This window comes from Podarcis liolepis (genome assembly GCF_965112155.1).
Source record: "Podarcis liolepis genome assembly, chromosome: 16".
Lineage (NCBI taxonomy): Eukaryota > Metazoa > Chordata > Lepidosauria > Squamata > Lacertidae > Podarcis > Podarcis liolepis.
In genome coordinates, this window is record NC_139567.1 from 28107947 (window position 1) to 28124887 (window position 16941).

A 16941-nucleotide genomic window follows, 5' to 3' on the forward strand; every position below is an offset into this window, starting at 1 on the left:
TGGCTGGGGCTGATGGGAGTTACTGCCCTCCAGATGTTGCTGGGATGTTGACCAGCCCTGTGTTAGGAATGATTGCACACAGTTAATTCAGAAGGGTGGGGGAATGAGAAGCCTTAAAAATATGGTTGACACAGGCAGTGGCCTAGTCCGGTGTGCCTTGTATTGTAATTATAATCGTCCACAACTGAGATGTCCTATATTATGGAATGTGTCCTCACAGTCTTTGCTAATCAATGCTATGTTTTCATTTTTATAGTCTGTTTTTGGCCTGCTTAAGTTCCATACAGTGCACTTTTCATATATTTTGTGCAGCATTGTTGTTTTTGAATAGATGGTACAAACCCAGGGCAGTAGGATATGTTCCAAATGGGCTCTGAATTCCCTTTTAAAATAAATTAAAAGTCTGGCAAAGGTGTTCTTTTGGCTGTGATCTATTTTTCATTTCTTTATGAAATATATAGTTAATGGTATACATAACTAATAGTGGAATAGTTAATATTCAGGAAATTCTGTCTAGTCAAGGGAGGATGCTTTACTGAGGCTGAGCACCTGTGTGCTCATGGAAGCCAATCCCACTGATTGGGTGAATTTTCAAGGTGAGGCCTGGCAACTTTGTCTACTCAAGAATAATTTGAGGTTATATAGCTCTCTTCCGGGATGCTTGCTATAGAGTGTTTATTGCCTTTTTATTTTGATAAATGTCTGCCATAAAATATCATGTGACAGTAAATTTCTCCAATTACATTAAAATTTAGACATCTTTTATTTAGAGACTGCTTGAGCATCTTAAAATATAATGAAGTGGTTAGCTACAACAAGATTCCCATAAATATTCATAGCAGATTGTGTGAATGTCTCTCTGAACATGAATTTTGCAGTATTTGGTAACTGGGGATTTAATATTTTGTGTTGAACTCTCTGAATTGTCTTATCGGCATACCGTGCTGAGTTTTTAAAAGTTTGGTGTAGAAAATAAACAGTATATACAAAGATTTATGTTCTAGGGAATGTGAAATATTTTGTCTGATAAAAAGTACAAGTTTAAGTTCCGTGATCTACAAAACATCATAGAGCAAGGTGCACCTGAACTTCCTTCTTTTTCTACGCTTCTTGTTAATTAACCTGGTCCATCTTCTCTCTCTCTCTCCCCTCCCCCCCATTGCTGCTTGGAGTAGCTTTCGCTCCCAGAGGAACAGAATGAAGTAACAAGGAATGGTTGTGAATCCAAGGAACTAGTTTATCTTGTACAGATCTCTTGTCAGGTAAGCATTAAGACTTTTCTTTACCTTCCCCATGACTTTTATGAAACACTGCATGTGCTATATGATATCCTGCTGTCCTGCTTTTTCACATTTCCACTCTTCGTTGTGGAATAAGAGGAATACTGAAGATTTAATCAGGAGAAATGCTGAGATTTTAATGAGAAATGTAAAATTCTGCTATATCAGTTGCAACAATATTTATCCTGGAATTGCAGTCTCATGCGTATATGTGTCCTTGTGTCTCTGTAGTGATTGCACATGTAGTGAGGTTATTTTTATTCCTAAACTAACCAATGAAATGATAGTTCAGAATTTAACATTCAGTTGTCAGAATATTGTGGCTCATTTCCTAATTTTTGAAACTTGTGCATTGAGCAAAGCTACTCAGTGGACCGAAGCAGGGCATAACAATGGCAGAAATTGAAGATGGCAGATGACCCTTAATATAACCTATTGAAGCATTTGTTTCTATGCCTGGCAAAGAACTTTTGAGGATCAAAATAAAAATGTGGATTAACCCTATTGTTGATTCTCTCTTACTTGCCTAGTGCAATATCCTGTGGAATCTGTTAGGCTGTACCCGTGGTTGTCACCTTGAAAAACCTGGGCAGTTATTCCTATCTGCATGAGGTGCAGGCGTTTCAACTAAATACCAGTCGTTGAGTGCGTAGGTCATATTTCTCATCTGTAGAGTTGAACAAAGCAGAATGCTGTTACTAATCGTTCTAAGACACAAGGTTTTGAGAGGATAGCACACACGTAAACCATTTTATTTTACAGCTATTCAGTCTGTAAAGTAGGGAGTAGTGGGATCAGAGGTGAACAACCTGCATGAAGACAAAGAATAGGCAGAGACCAGACAGCCTTTCCTCAAAGTGAAAAGCAGGGCTAGACTCTGCATGTTACACTACAAAGTGAAGCATTCTTAGTTCTCTGGATCAACTGAGAATCCACAATGATTATCCTGGGCATGGTAGTTGGCACACTTACTGTACATGATCAGCAATGATCCTGCTCAGTGGTGTCAAGTTCAGCAGAGAGCAGTTGATGTGCCTTCAGCTCCAGTTTTCTGTCTAGCAGACTCTGCAGTTCAGGAGCTGTGTCCACATGTTAAGAGTTATGCTCATTTAAACCAAGAGAGAAATGTCTGGATTATTTGGCTTGTGCTTGGTACCATGTTAAGACACGTGGGGCCATCAGAGGACTAGAGCAGCCTGGGCAACCCATGCAGCCAATTTTTGTGGATGCTTTAGTTCAGGGGTTCCCAAAATGTGGTCCACAGATTATGATTGCTCCGTGAGTGGTCTGCAGTGCTTCCTCATTTAATTTTCATATTTTATTTTCTATATTAATTTTATTGTATTATAATATGAGTTCTATGGAATTCAAACTGTAATACAATGAAGTACAATATATACAATTAAAATACATGCAGTATCTAGCACAACACATATTTCCTGTGTTCCCAACTCTGTTCTATAAAGTCTGATGGCCTGTGTAAATGTGCCCAGGCAATTGCTTTTGAATCAGTCATCAACATCAGGTCAAAAAAGTTGGAACAGCTATGAAAGGAAATTAATATGGGATAATCACTATAAATGACAACAGATATTGGGCTTGCTGCAGTAGTTTTTGAAGCGTTCTAAGATTAAATAAGCCATTGGAATGGTGTAATAGTTTTGATTGCATCCAGAAGCTAGCTTGTTAGCTTGGCCCAAATCTATATACTTTTCAGTAGTTTTAGCTCTTTAGGAGCATTTTGCTACAAATGAAAGTAGCATTGTGGAAAGCAAAAGAAATGAGTCATCCCAGCACTGCTGTTTAGAACTCCTGGACTGGAAAACCTGTTACATTCCCTTCACTGAGTAGCCTTGTTGAAAGTACTTTAGTTTGTCAACTCAATCTGCAGCAGATAACCAGACAAAAAACTTTCAAGCACTGCTACTTTAATGTGCCAGCTCAAACTCTGCCTGACTTGGCAGAATCCCATTAAACATGTTACAGTCTGGAAATGTTTATTTTGGAAGGAGGGGGTGTTGTTGTGCATAATAAGTTTTTATGACATGGTTTTTCCTTGGTGTTAAATATTGTTTTACAGGTAATTGAGGAGTTGCTTGAGTCAAGTGAGAGAGTGCTGGGGAGCTTATCAGTGTCTTCTCTCCAAACCCAACCCCCACTAATTTCTGCTTCTCCTCACTCCACCCCCACCTCACCTGATGGTTACTGGTCAGATGCCAAATCCCATGGTCAAATCAGTGTGAGGACTCCCTTTTCAGTTGCTTCTTTCCTCCCTTGGTGAGAGGAATAGGACAAAGAGCATATAAACCAGAAGCCTATTTCTGATCTCTTCCCAGATACAGTCCCTGGTGGACAAATATATCTGAATTCTGCTTTGGTAGACTGAATTGGGGTGGAAATATAGATAATTTTGTGTGTGTGTGTGTGTGTGTGTGTGTGTGTAAGTAAGTAAGTGGCCAAAGATGAATGGAAAGGCCATTTCTGCTAAGTAAATTTGGGAATCCAATCACCTGGAGGTAAATTCTTCCAGCAGTTAATTGACTAGCAAATTATACTACAGTTGCCCTAAATACACTTTCTCCATATCTTTTTCCATTTCCTCACAGATGAAACTGTGGCGTGTGGGTGTGGATGTGGATGTGGAAAATCATCACCAGCACTTTCTCTTTCATGTAATTCATATTTTGTTTGCAGTCGCTACATATGTCAGGCATAGGCAAACTCGGCCCTCCAGATGTTTTGGGTTGGTCAGGGATTATGGGAGTTGTAGTCCCAAAACATCTGGAGGGCTGAGTTTGCCTATGCTTGACATATGTTAAACCCCTCTTTAGCTTAGAGAAGTCCAGGTTAGACTCTACCATTATATTTAATCTCCTTGGTTTTGTCTTTAGTGCTCTGAGTTATGTGTTAGGCTATGTTGCCATTATTATTTCACCTTTCTTCACTTAGCTTTGTGAACACTTACGCAGTGTTCCTTAAGGGAAGTCTGTAGCTTGACATTTTTACACCAAGCACACCTAGTTTCTTCTGATAATAGTAGCATTTGCTTATTGTTGTAAACCATAGTTTATGGTTTACCATGAACATGCAGATGGCCCCCGTATCACTCCTACCTTAGTGCAAACAGGAACAGCAAGCCATAATCCTTAGTTTGGTGCTATGTTCCAAGCAAACCATGACATTAAGTCAATGTTCTTGACTTAACAATTTTTGTTTGAACAGAACAGATATCTGTCCTCAGTTTAGACATAATACTAAACTTGTGCTAGAGGTGGAGTGATACGGGAGCAATTTCCATTTTAACAGTAAACTGTGGTTTAAAATGAAGTGCTAATTCAAGCAATATGACTTTCAGGGTATATATTTTTGAAAAAAAGATGTGTTCATATGAGAAGAGCTGTTCCTCATTTAGTATTAATACAGCAGTCCAATAACATTGAAGCAATGAATATATATACTTTGACACATGCAGTGCTCCATGTCAAGTGAAACTTGAGACAAACATTCTGGGTTCGGCTGGCAACTCAATACTATTAATCCCCCAAAGTAGTAGAATTTTAAAAAACCACACCTGCAATTTTATTTTGATAATACAAATATATCAAAATGGCGATGAGCCAGCATAGCATAGTTGACCCATTTCTGCCTACTAAGGAGTCATTGTATGTGGGGGTGGGGGTGGAGGCAGTTGTTAACATGAAAATCCATTTTTATTTTCAAAAACCTGGAGTGTTGCTGGAAAACATACTGTATTCCATGGGATGGACAGCTGTGCAAAAGGCAGAAACATGGCAAGATTGGGTTGGCTCCCAAGTAGGTTGGTTTGACTGCAGTGAAATCTAGCACACTTACCTGGATTCAGCCATTGTGTGTTTTTATACAGTTGTACTACCAAAGCCAAACATGATCCAATTGCATTGTAACTATTAAGTTTAATTTAAATATATGGTGGCTTTAGTTTGGCCACACACATGCACTCACAGAGCATTTGCATCCTGCTTTCAGCTGAAAAGGCTTCTAGAGCAGTTTACGTACAATAAATTAAATCTAGACTTGCCTACAGGCTGACAATCTAAAGGACATGACATGAAAGGAAAAAGGGGTGGGGAGGGAAAAGGGGGCTAATGGTTCTACCTCCCATGACCACTGTTGCCCAATAAATGACATGTTGTTATAATTAGATATGGCACTTGACTGTGCTGCAGGAGATCATCTTGACATTTTGTAGCAAGTTTTTAATATGTTACTGTAATATCCCTCTTGTTTTCAGAAGAAAGAAATTGTTATTTTAAAAAGGCTTGAGGAAGATATTTGTATAAAGAATAATTCTCTCCATGTTTGATTTTTTGATATTTGTTTGTTTATTATGAAAGGACATGCATTTCAATAACTTACAAGAATGTGTGGTGTCATGCACACTTTCTCCTTAGTTTGTTCTGAAAGGCTTTCTGAAACAGAATTTGATTAATTCTTGCTTCCATATATGCTGGTATATCAAAATGGAAGTACTAACTCCTGTCAAATAGCTCTTGTATCATTTTGCTTTATCACCTTTGGCTGATCTACTAGTCTCAACCTTACTTGGATGGAGATATTCGTAAGATTTATATTACCTTGCTGTGCATTCATTAGTGACTTGAAGATGGCAACCTGTTTGTTGCTTGTCATTATCATCACGCCCATCAGTAAAATGAAGTTAAAGTATTAGAAATGAAGACACCATAGGACCTTGAAGGGCATTAGAGAAAGAACTGCAATGGTGCAGTTAAATGTAGAATCATAGGAGCGTGCTTCCCTGTAATGGATAGGTTCAGATGGATAACAGTTAATTCCAGTTCATTGTGTGTCTAGAGAGAAGTGTCAGTTAAACCAATTAGCTTATATCTAAATGTATTTCATTTAAATATGAAGGGAAATTGGAAATCTCTGTTGAAATCTAAGAGGACAAGCTATCAATTAGGGCTGCAGTGAATGACTTAGCTTGGCAGGATTTCTGATTGTCCATGTAGGCCTCCTTTATGGAGCAAGGCTGCATTCAGCCACAACTTGAAAATACATTGGCTTCTCAGCTAGAGCCAAATGTTAACATAGTGGCTACAGCTGAGCTGTAGGGCTACCTCTGCTATGAACTGTGTAGGTGGCCTTAAACAAGCTATGGCTGTCCTCTGCAATGTGGATAGCCCTGTCCATGAAGTGGTTTGAACACTCTAAAGCACCTTGTTATTTAAGTGACCTAATTAGGTGTTTTTATGCTGCACTTAAGTGTCAATTTAGTACAAGTTAACCACATTCTCTCCTGGTTTCTTTTCCTTTTCCTTTTGGAGCAAAACAAGTCATGAATCTCTGTTTTAAACTAAATGCTAAGCAAAGGACTATGGTTTTTTTCCTTCTGCTTGCAAGCCTAGAGCAAATGGGTGCAATTAGCTCATATATGTAAAGCCATGGTTTATGGCTGGGCCTGTGTATGGCTGCAGTGAAAAAGGCAAATTAAGAAAGGGACTGGAAATTTGCCTAGCCGATAACAACATGAAACAAGTGTGGTAAGGGACTGCAACATCTCACCAACTACAAGGGCAATACAAGGAACACTGTTAAGGCCGATGATTTGTTGGCAGAGGAGCTGAACATCTTCTTCGCCCGCTATGAGGTAAAAAGATCAGGTATCTTAGCTCCTGCCTGGCAGCCTACAAACTCTCAGCCACTTTTTCTATATGACCATCAAGTGAAAGCTGCATTGAGGGCAGTGAATCCGAGTAAAGCTGCTGGTCCAGATGGGGAGCTGGGGATAGTGGTAAAAAACTGTGCTGATCAACTAGCAGGGGTCCTAACAAAGATTTTTAACATCTCTATGCAAATAGCTTGTGTTCCATCATGTTTGAAAGCAGCCACCATTGTCCCAGTCCCAAAGAAAACAGCAACTAACTGCCCAAATGACTACAGACCTATTGCATTAACATCTGTAGTGATGAAATGCTTTGAGAGATTGGTCCTTCAATGCCTTAGGAAAAATGTGGTCTTGACTATGCTACCACTCAGTGGATTTGTAACTGGCTGACTGACCGAACCCAAAGGGTGCTTATCAATGGTTCCTCTTCATCCTGGAGAAGAGTGACTAGTGAGGTGCCACAGGGTTCTGTCTTGGGCCCGGTCTTATTCAACATCTTTATCAACGACTTGGATGATGGACTCAAGGGCATCCTGATCAAATTTGCAGATGACACCAAACTGGGAGGGGTGGCTAACACCCCAGAGGACAGGATCACACTTCAAAACGACCTTGACAGATTAGAGAACTGGGCCAAAACAAACAAGATGAATTTTAACAGGGAGAAATGTAAAGTATTGCACTTGGGCAAAAAAAAATGAGAGGGACAAATACAAGATGGGTGACAGCTGGCTTGAGAGCAGTACATGTGAAAAGGATCTAGGAGTCTTGGTTGACCACAAACTTGACATGAGCCAACAGTGTGACGCGGCAGCTAAAAAAGCCAATGCAATTCTGGGCTGCATCAATAGGAGTATAGCATCTAGATCAAGGGAAGTAATAGTGCCACTGTATTCTGTATTCTGCTCTGGTCAGACCTCACCAGGAGTACTGTGTCCAGTTCTGGGCACCACAGTTCAAGAAGGACACTGACAAACTGGAACGTGTCCAGAGGAGGGCAACCAAAATGGTCAAAGGCCTGGAAACGATGCCTTATGAGGAATGGCTAAGGGAGCTGGGCATGTTTAGCCTGGAGAAGAGGAGGTTAAGGGGTGATATGATAGCCATGTTCAAATATATAAAAGGATGTCACATAGAGGAGGGAGAAAGGTTGTTTTCTGCTGCTCCAGAGAAGCGGACATGGAGCAATGGATCCAAACTACAAGAACGAAGATTCCACCGAAACATTAGGAAGAACTTCCTGACAGTAAGAGCTGTTCGACAGTGGAATTTGCTGCCAAGGAGTGTGGTGGAGTCTCCTACTTTGGAGGTCTTTAAGCAGAGGCTTGACAACCATATGTCAGGAGTGCTCTGATGGTGTTTCCTGCTTGGCAGGGGGTTGGACTCGATGGCTCTTGTGGTCTCTTCCAACTCTATGATTCTATGTTTTCCGCCGGATTTTGATAAACACCAGTTCGCCTATAGGAGAAATAGGTCAACAGATGATGCCATAGCTACAGCCTTTCACCTTGCAGCAAGTCATCTGGAGAGATGGGGAATTATATTAGAATGTTGTTTATTGATTACAGCTCGGCTTTTAATACCATCCTTCCGGACATTCTTATTAAAAAGCTGATGGAACTAGACATTTCTTCTACCATCTGTGACTGGATTAAAGTATTTCTGAGGGATCAGACACAAACAGTGAGGATTGGGCCTGTTACATCTACCTCCCTGAAGCTCAGCACTGACACCCCACAGGGATGTGTGCTGAGTCCCTACCTGTACTTGTTGTATACATATGACTGTATTTCATCTGATCTATCCACTGCAATTATTAAGTTTGCAGATGATACTACCATAATGGGTCTAATTACAGGTGTAGATGAATCAGCGTACAGGGGGGAGGTTCAAAAAGTACCGTATTTTTTGTACCATAACACTCACTTTTTTCCTCCTAAAAAGTAAGGGGAAATGTCTGTGAGTGTTATGGAGGGAATGCCTAGGGGTGGCATGCCTACGGATTTTCCTCCTCTAAAAACTACGTGCGTGTTATGGTCGGGTGCGTGTTATAGAGCGAAAAATACGGTATCTACATGGTGCTTAGACAATAACTTGCACCTAAATATTAGCAAGACAATGGAGATGGTGTTGGACTTTCAGAGGAAGAGAGCGGAACTAGCCTCGTTGTATATCGGGGGGGGGGGGGTTGTGTGGAGAGAGTTTATTCCTTTAAATTCTCAGGGTCTTGCAAAAGAACAACATTAAACAACAATTGATGACCTCCTTCTACCAGTCCATAATAGAAAGTGTCCTCTCATATTGTATCACAGTGTGGTATGTTGACTTGACAGCCACAGACAGAAAGTCTTTACAGAGGGTGGTGAACACAGCACAGGATATCATGGGCTGTTCCCTGAGCCCGCTAGATGACATCACAAGGGATTGTTGCCTTAGCAGAGCGAGAAAAATTCTCAGGGACGATTCACACCCCGTCCAGCACCCCTTTAATCTTCTACCCTTGGGCAGGAGATATAGAAGTATAATCAGTTGTACCAACAGGCTAAAAAACAGTTTCTACTCTGGGAATCTCTGAGCAGAACCCTCCCTGCCCTTTCTGCAGTAAATTCACCTGAGTCAGGCCATGCCATCACAAAAACAGTTATTTGCTTACAAGGAAGGTGGAAGATTTATTGCTTAATGCCAGCCTCTCAAGACTTTAGGGCCACACATGCACAGTGCAGTAAACCTACTAGTCAGGAATGTGACATCTGCATATCCAGCAGGCTAGTTGCAGCTCTGCCACTGCATCTTTTTTGAGTGACCTTGAGTTGGCCTGTTTGCCACCCTGAAACTGAGTCATGCCAGTAGTCAAATAAAGTTGTTGTTGGCATTGATGTATTATGAGTAATTGTAGGATATCTAGGTGAAAGCTGCTATTATACCACTAAGTGACACATTTGGCACATAATGCATTCATGGAGATAGGCTAAGCGCATTAATTTATGCTGTTAGCTGGTTCAGTAGTTATCTTCAAAGAGCCGCATATTCATTTGCTTCATACTTTTCATTGGTTGGCTGTTAAATATTTCACCACTTAGTGTTGGGGTGCTAAAATATTGCTGCCTCCTACAGATTTATGCTAGGTTATTGCACTCAATTTTCTAACATTCAGAAATCATCACTAGTCCCAGAGTCTCCTCTTATTTCTCCTTCCTTTCTGTGACCTTTTGCTCTTATCATATATTTTACATGGGATGTGACGGAAAGTGAATTGTTTAAATTACAAGCTGTAAAGAGAGATGGGAATCTAATAAAGTGTTGAGAGAAGAAGCAAATCCCTTTTCAAATGGCAAGAGACTTAGGCTGTATATTTTTCAGCCTGCCATTCAGATACAGATTTAATCAAGGAAAACAGTAGAACATTGCAGCTGGATGCTGAAAACTCTTTATTATTCTTGTGTTACTTGTTTATACGCTCTTGTTCCTCTTCAGCTTCATAAAATAATTTCCCTGGGCAAACACAGTGGTCAGATACTTATCTAATACATGGATATAGCTTGCAAGAAGTACTTAGTGAGACTGAATTGTGGGGAGAAAAGCAACCTGATTTCAGCCATGCACACACAACTGTTTTACTACCGTTGTGTACTGTTGTGTTGTTGAGTCTTAATGTTACACAACCAATACCTTTTGGAAAGTTTTTATATGCTCTCTGGTTGAATGAATGGTTTATTGGCCTTTTATGTATCAGTATACACCAGATAAGATAAAGGGACCCCTGACCATTAGGTCCAGCTGTTATCGACTCTTGGGTTGCGGCGCTCATCTCACTTTATTGGCCAAGGGAGCCGGCATACAGCTTCCGGGTCATGTGGCCAGCATGACTAAACCGCTTCTGGTGAACCAGAGCAGCGCACGGAAACACCATTTACCTTCCTGCTGGAGCGGTACCTATTTATCTACTTGCACTTTGACGTGCTTTCGAACTGCTAGGTTGGCAGGAGCAAGGACCGAGCAACAGGAGCTCACCCCGTCGTGGGGATTCAAACCACCAATCTTCTGATCGGCAAGTCCTAGGCTCTGTGGTTGAACCCACAGTGCCACCCGCGTCCCTATACACCAGATACTTATATATGAAAACTTGAATAAAGAGTAATTGGTGCAGAAAAGAAGTGTTTGAGAGGTTTTGCTTCAGATATCCTATTACAGTCCCCCCAAGGGATGTAGAAATTGAACTGCCTAGAACTTGAAATTAATAATGCTGAACCTTTCATTGTGATGCTGTAATCTTCAAGGGAAACTTGGACCACTTGTAAATGTATGCTGTTATCAAGCTGACATCTGAATTACAGAATGCTGTCCTAAACTTGCACAATTCCTCTGGTTCTGCCGTAATCTTCAAGGAAGATATTCACTGCATTGTCTTTTTTCACTTTTGTTGCTTCATTTGATGATATTGGGGTTGAGCACCAACTTTCATTCCAATGTCTCAGTAGTCAAAGAAGATATCACAGTGTGTATCTGTTTGAAAACAGATGCATGATTTGAGCTGATATTCAAATATGAATGTTGATTTGTGTCCTGGACGTATGTATCAAATTGCTTTCTGATACCTGTCTTTAAGATAATAAAAATTAGCCTCAGAAAAAGCAAATTTGGCAAAATACATTCATCCCTACAATAATTAGGGAATATTCTATTTGCTGTCATAACATTTGTTTCATTTGCTCTTAAAGGCATGCAAACTGTTAGATTCTGATTAAAGTTTCAATAATGATTTCATTTCATCCTTTTCAAGCTCTACCTGATAACTAAATGCCAGATCAAAGCCTTAGTCTTTTTGTGTTTTACAGAATATATTTGGATATATATGCTTTCAAGAGGTTGAAATAAATTTTTAATATGGCACAGTCAACGGCAGAGCACCTTCTAAAATGCCTACCTGCAACTTTGGGGAGATTCCATTCCTTGGAACTCGCATTATAGGGCCAGATGGAACAATGGTTTCTGTGTGTGTGAATTCAGAAATGTGTGAAGCAACACTAGGAACATACCAAGTTCATTTTGTATTTGGGCATTCGGCAGTTTCCACATAGGCTAAAAGTTGAAAGGAAAAATTAAACCTCATGGGTTTAAACTCTCATTTGCTTAGGAGAGTTGACAGCCCGGCAGAGGCATTTGGCTTGGGCTTCTTCTAGAAGTGCCATTTCTTGCTAAAGGGAATTGGAAGCAAAAACAACACCTGAGTACTCTGTTCCTTCTTCTGCAGGGCAAGAGCTGGATTGTGAAGCGCAGCTATGAAGATTTCAGAGTGCTTGATAAGCATCTTCACCTGTGTATTTATGACCGGCGCTTCTCCCAGCTCTCGGAGTTACCCCGCTCCGATGCTTTGAAGGACAGCCCAGAGGTAAAATATTATGGTTGTCACTAGTTAAGGAAGCTGCGGGCAGGCAGGAGCATGTTGCCTTTTTGTTATGCTTTTTTATTATCTATTATTATTCTTAATTGCCTTTTAACATGAAAATTTTATTGTTATCTAAACTATATGGGGAAGCTCTTAGTTGTAACTATGGGAGCAGTTCATTGCTTTCAAACAAGAAGAAAGAGCTCAGATAAGAGGTAGGCAAATTATTAAAATCTACAACCATGCTTTTTCAGCAGAAAGAGAGGGTTGTGCTGCTTATTAGAGTTTAATTCATTTTCAATGTTCGATATTTCTCTAAACATTTACTATAAGAAATGAACAGAAAAAGGAGTGTACTTTTACAGGAAAACTTAACTGTTAGGCATGGGGAATATCCCTACTTTTTCTTAAAGATATGTGATGCTCTGGATTATCATGTACAAACTATTTTGAAATTTATGAAATTCAGTTTTTTTTAAAAAACCCCTGTATGCAATCTCTTTCGATAAAAAGGTATGTTCTTAAGATATGCCAAGTATAAGGGCAATAAAAAGTGTTGCCTCTCCAAGTGCAACTTCACAACTGTATGGCTTTGTTAGCATATTTTTTCAGAATAATTAATTCAGTATAGAATCATAGGAATACCGAGGGTCATCTAGTCCAACTCCCTGCTATGCAGGAATCTCAGCCAATGCATCCATGACACATGACGATCCAACCTCTGTTTAAAAACTTCAAGGAAGGAGAGTCCACCACCTCTTGTGGGAGTCTACTCCACTGTCGAGCAACCCTTACTATCAGAAAGTTCTCTTTTTTCTTAAGGCCAGTTAAGAGATAGTATTTTATTACTCCTTGCGACAATTCAAAAAAATATGTTCAAATTACTTGTTATCTGATGTTACAAAGGGCATTCCAGTTACGAGAAAACAGGAGCCTCATGGTTTGCCCAGCAATTCTCAGGTCTGCACGTAAAATGAAAAGCAAATCAATCCACTGAGCCATACTTGATGTGCCAACGGGAAAGCATGGTTTGGACTGGAGATATACTCTTCTTTTTTTGGCAGATGAAATTCATGGCAAATGGAAGGTATCTAAGGTATCTAGTGAGAAGAAGTCTCTCATCTGGTAACATTTTTAGGTTATAAGGCGTAACAATTATTATTTATGTCTCTACTTCCCTGGTTCACAGAATCCTAGGAGGCAGGAAAATATTTTTATGCTTTCTCCAGCAAATTGTTGGCTTCGGCTGGCTCATCTTGAAGTCTGAAACTTGGATACTCTGCATCAGCAGAATTATATTGTTCCTTCCTCACTCTCTGCAGCTTGTCACCCAGATGCTGATGGCTTACCTGTCACGACTCTCATCCATTGCTGGAAACAAGATAAACTGTGGTCCTGCCCTCACCTGGATGGAGGTACTGTAGGGTATAATGTGTTGCATAATGTGCCTGAGTTTTTGTTAGCTTGTCAGATGCTTTGTATTACAACCTTGCAAATTGCAAATGGAGCACAAGCATAAAATGTTACAAAGCTAGAAGTTGCTGCTTATAGCAATTTCCTCTATTCTAGTAGAGTTGCAGAGGGCCATGTAAGATTAAAATCAAAGAAGCAGATATTCTAGAAGGATTAAGCCCCCACCACTGAATTGTTTTATAATATATGAAGCATGATACACTGACTTTTTTTTTAAAAAAGGATTTGGGTAATATAAAGGGTACAACTCTAGGGAAAGGAGGGTTCCATAAATGCCTGTGGAATGCATTCTGTATCTTTTGCACTCCCCGTTAGTGTGGTGGTATCGCTAAATAAAATTTATTTATTTATTTACTTACATATTTATAAACTGCCTCACTGCAAGAGACTATGGAAGTAGTAAATAACAAGATAACATGAGAGATTTGAAAAGAGACAAACTCTAGAAATAATGGGGGGGGGGAGAGGTCTACCATTGTACAGCTAATATTCCACAGCTGACTGTGTCATCGTTCAGGGAAAACATTTCTAAACAAAAACATTTTCATTAGCTGCCTAAACATGAAGATGTTAGGCCCCTGCCTAATTTCGGCTGGGGCCTGATTCCAGAAGGCTGCTTCTGCAACTCTAAAAGCACAATTTCTAGTACAAACTTTATTATGCTACTGGGTCATACAGTATTCTCAACAGTCCCTCATCTTAGAGTCCACTTGTCTGACAGGAATGAAAGAAATGAGGCAATCCCTTAGGTAGCCTGGTATCAAGCAGAACCTGGAATTGCCCTGAGGAACAGAATTAAGAATTCCCTTTATTCTATTCATTTGAATAAGTACAGCAACTTGTAAATGGCAAACATTGATCTTGTTATTTAGATTTGTTCCCGAGCAGTGCCCTGAGGGCCATGATGCTAGGAGTGTGTGGAACATTGGGGACAAAAACGGATTTTGGGGGTGATGTTTCACAGCTCCCTTATCCCCGCTTAACTCTGTTGTTGCCTCTTTGAAACTGTTTATTTGCCTAATATGAATAATATGTATTTTTTTCTTTAGAAACGAGGGAGGTGTTCTTCCAGATAATTAGGGATCATGTGCATAGCTGTCAACTTTTCCCTTTTCTTGCGAGGAATCCTATTCAGAATAAGGGAATTTCCCTTAAAAAAAGGGAAATGTTGACAGCTATGATCATGTGGGCAACATGGGTCATATTGTGCCACAGGTGGTCAGACTTGGCAACATGTCAGCATCACAAAGCCAAATCAAAGTTAGGGTGGAAGCACTGCTGTCACTCTGAATAGGCTTCTTGATGATTCAGTGTAGTCAGTCAGATTTGACTATATGATGTTACAAAACCAAATCAAATTCAGCCTTGGTTCCTGGCCTCACTTCTGATTGAGTGAGCATTTTTTAGCACCTTTCACAATTTCCACCCCTAAAAAAAAAATCACTCTGGGCCCTAAATAGAAGTACTGTAATCTTCTGTTTGCACTGAATGTGTACTCAGCAAAGTGCTGCAGCCCCCAACATGCTGATGATGCCTACTTGGTATGTGTATGATAACATGTTTTATCACATTCTTATTTTGTACATTTTTAGTTGTACACCTAAAATTCCTGGCACTGTCTTACGAGAATGAAACAAATTCATAAGCAAGATAATGACACCCTTTAAATCAACAGCACTTTTGCTATTATCAGGCTGGGGTGGATGTACACATAGGTCTTACACCAAGGTTGTAATATGTGAGCAGTAGAGAGAACTATCAGTAGAAAGGCTGGAATGCCCCCCCAAGCCATTAATACAAGTTCTTAAGAATAGCCTTTCCATACTACCATAAAATCTGCCGGCCTGTTACTAAATATAAAAGGATCCACCAAAGAGGAATTCAAACAAATAGCCAGCACGTGTAGACACAAAGTCAGAAAAGCTAAAGCACAGAATGAACTCAGGCTTGCTAGAGAGGTTAAAAGCAACAAAAAAGGCTTTTATGGGTATGTTCGTAGCAAAAGGAAGAACAAAGAAACAGTGGGGTCACTCAGAGGAGAAGATGGTGAAATGCAAACAGGGGACACAGAAAGGGCTGAACTCCTCAATGCCTTCTTTGCCTCAGTCTTCTCCGATAAAGAAAACAATGCTCGACCTGAAGAATTTGGAGCAAATGATTCAGCAAAGGAAACACAGCCCAGAATAACTAAGGAGATAGTACAAGAATATTTGGCTAGATTAGATGTATTCAAGTCTCCAGGGCCAGATGAACTGCATCCAAGAGTATTAAAAGAACTGGCAGATGTGATCTCAGAACCACTGGCAGTCATCTTTGAGAATTCCTGGAGAACAGGCGAAGTCCCGGCAGACTGGAGGAGGGCAAATGTTGTCCCTATTTTCAAAAAGGGGAAAAGAGAGGACCCAAATAATTACCGCCCAGTCAGTCTGACATCAATAGCAGGGAAGATTCTGGAACAGATCATTAAGCAAACAGTCTGTGAGCACCTAGAAAGGAATGCTGTGATCACCAATAGTCAGCATGGATTTCTGAAAAAAAGTCATGTCAGACTAACCTGATCTCGTTTTTTGACAGAATTACAAGCCTGGTAGATGAAGGGAACGCAGTGGATGTAGCCTACCTTGATTTCAGCAAGGCATTTGACAAGGTGCCCCATGATATTCTTGTAAAGAAGCTGGTAAAATGCGGTCTTGACTATGCTACCACTCAGTGGATTTGTAACTGGCTGACTGACCGAACCCAAAGGGTGCTCATCAATGGTTCCTCTTCATCCTGGAGAAGAGTGACTAGTGGGGTGCCACAGGGTTCTGTCTTGGGCCCGGTCTTATTCAACATCTTTATCAACGACTTGGATGATGGACTCAAGGGCATCCTGATCAAATTTGCAGATGACACCAAACTGGGAGGGGTGGCTAACACCCCAGAGGACAGGATCACACTTCAAAACGACCTTGACAGATTAGAGAACTGGGCCAAAACAAACAAGATGAATTTTAACAGGGAGAAATGTAAAGTATTGCACTTGGGCAAAAAAAATGAGAGGCACAAATACAAGATGGGCGACACCTGGCTTGAGAGCAGTACATGTGAAAAGGATCTAGGAGTCTTGGTTGACCACAAACTTGACATGAGCCAAC

The 16941-nt window shown here is 40.3% G+C and overlaps 1 protein-coding gene across 7 annotated transcripts in view; it reads left to right on the forward strand.

Moving 5' to 3' along the window:
* ARHGAP32 (Rho GTPase activating protein 32) overlaps nucleotides 1-16941 on the forward strand; it is a 208278-nt gene that overhangs the window by 123822 nt on the left and 67515 nt on the right. For all 7 annotated transcript variants that reach the window (XM_083479135.1, XM_083479138.1, XM_083479136.1 and 4 more), the window contains 3 exons: nucleotides 1176-1262; nucleotides 12197-12334; nucleotides 13654-13746. In XM_083479135.1, the coding sequence (XP_083335261.1) occupies nucleotides 1176-1262; nucleotides 12197-12334; nucleotides 13654-13746 (318 nt within the window). The remainder of the gene's footprint in view (nucleotides 1-1175; nucleotides 1263-12196; nucleotides 12335-13653; nucleotides 13747-16941) is intronic.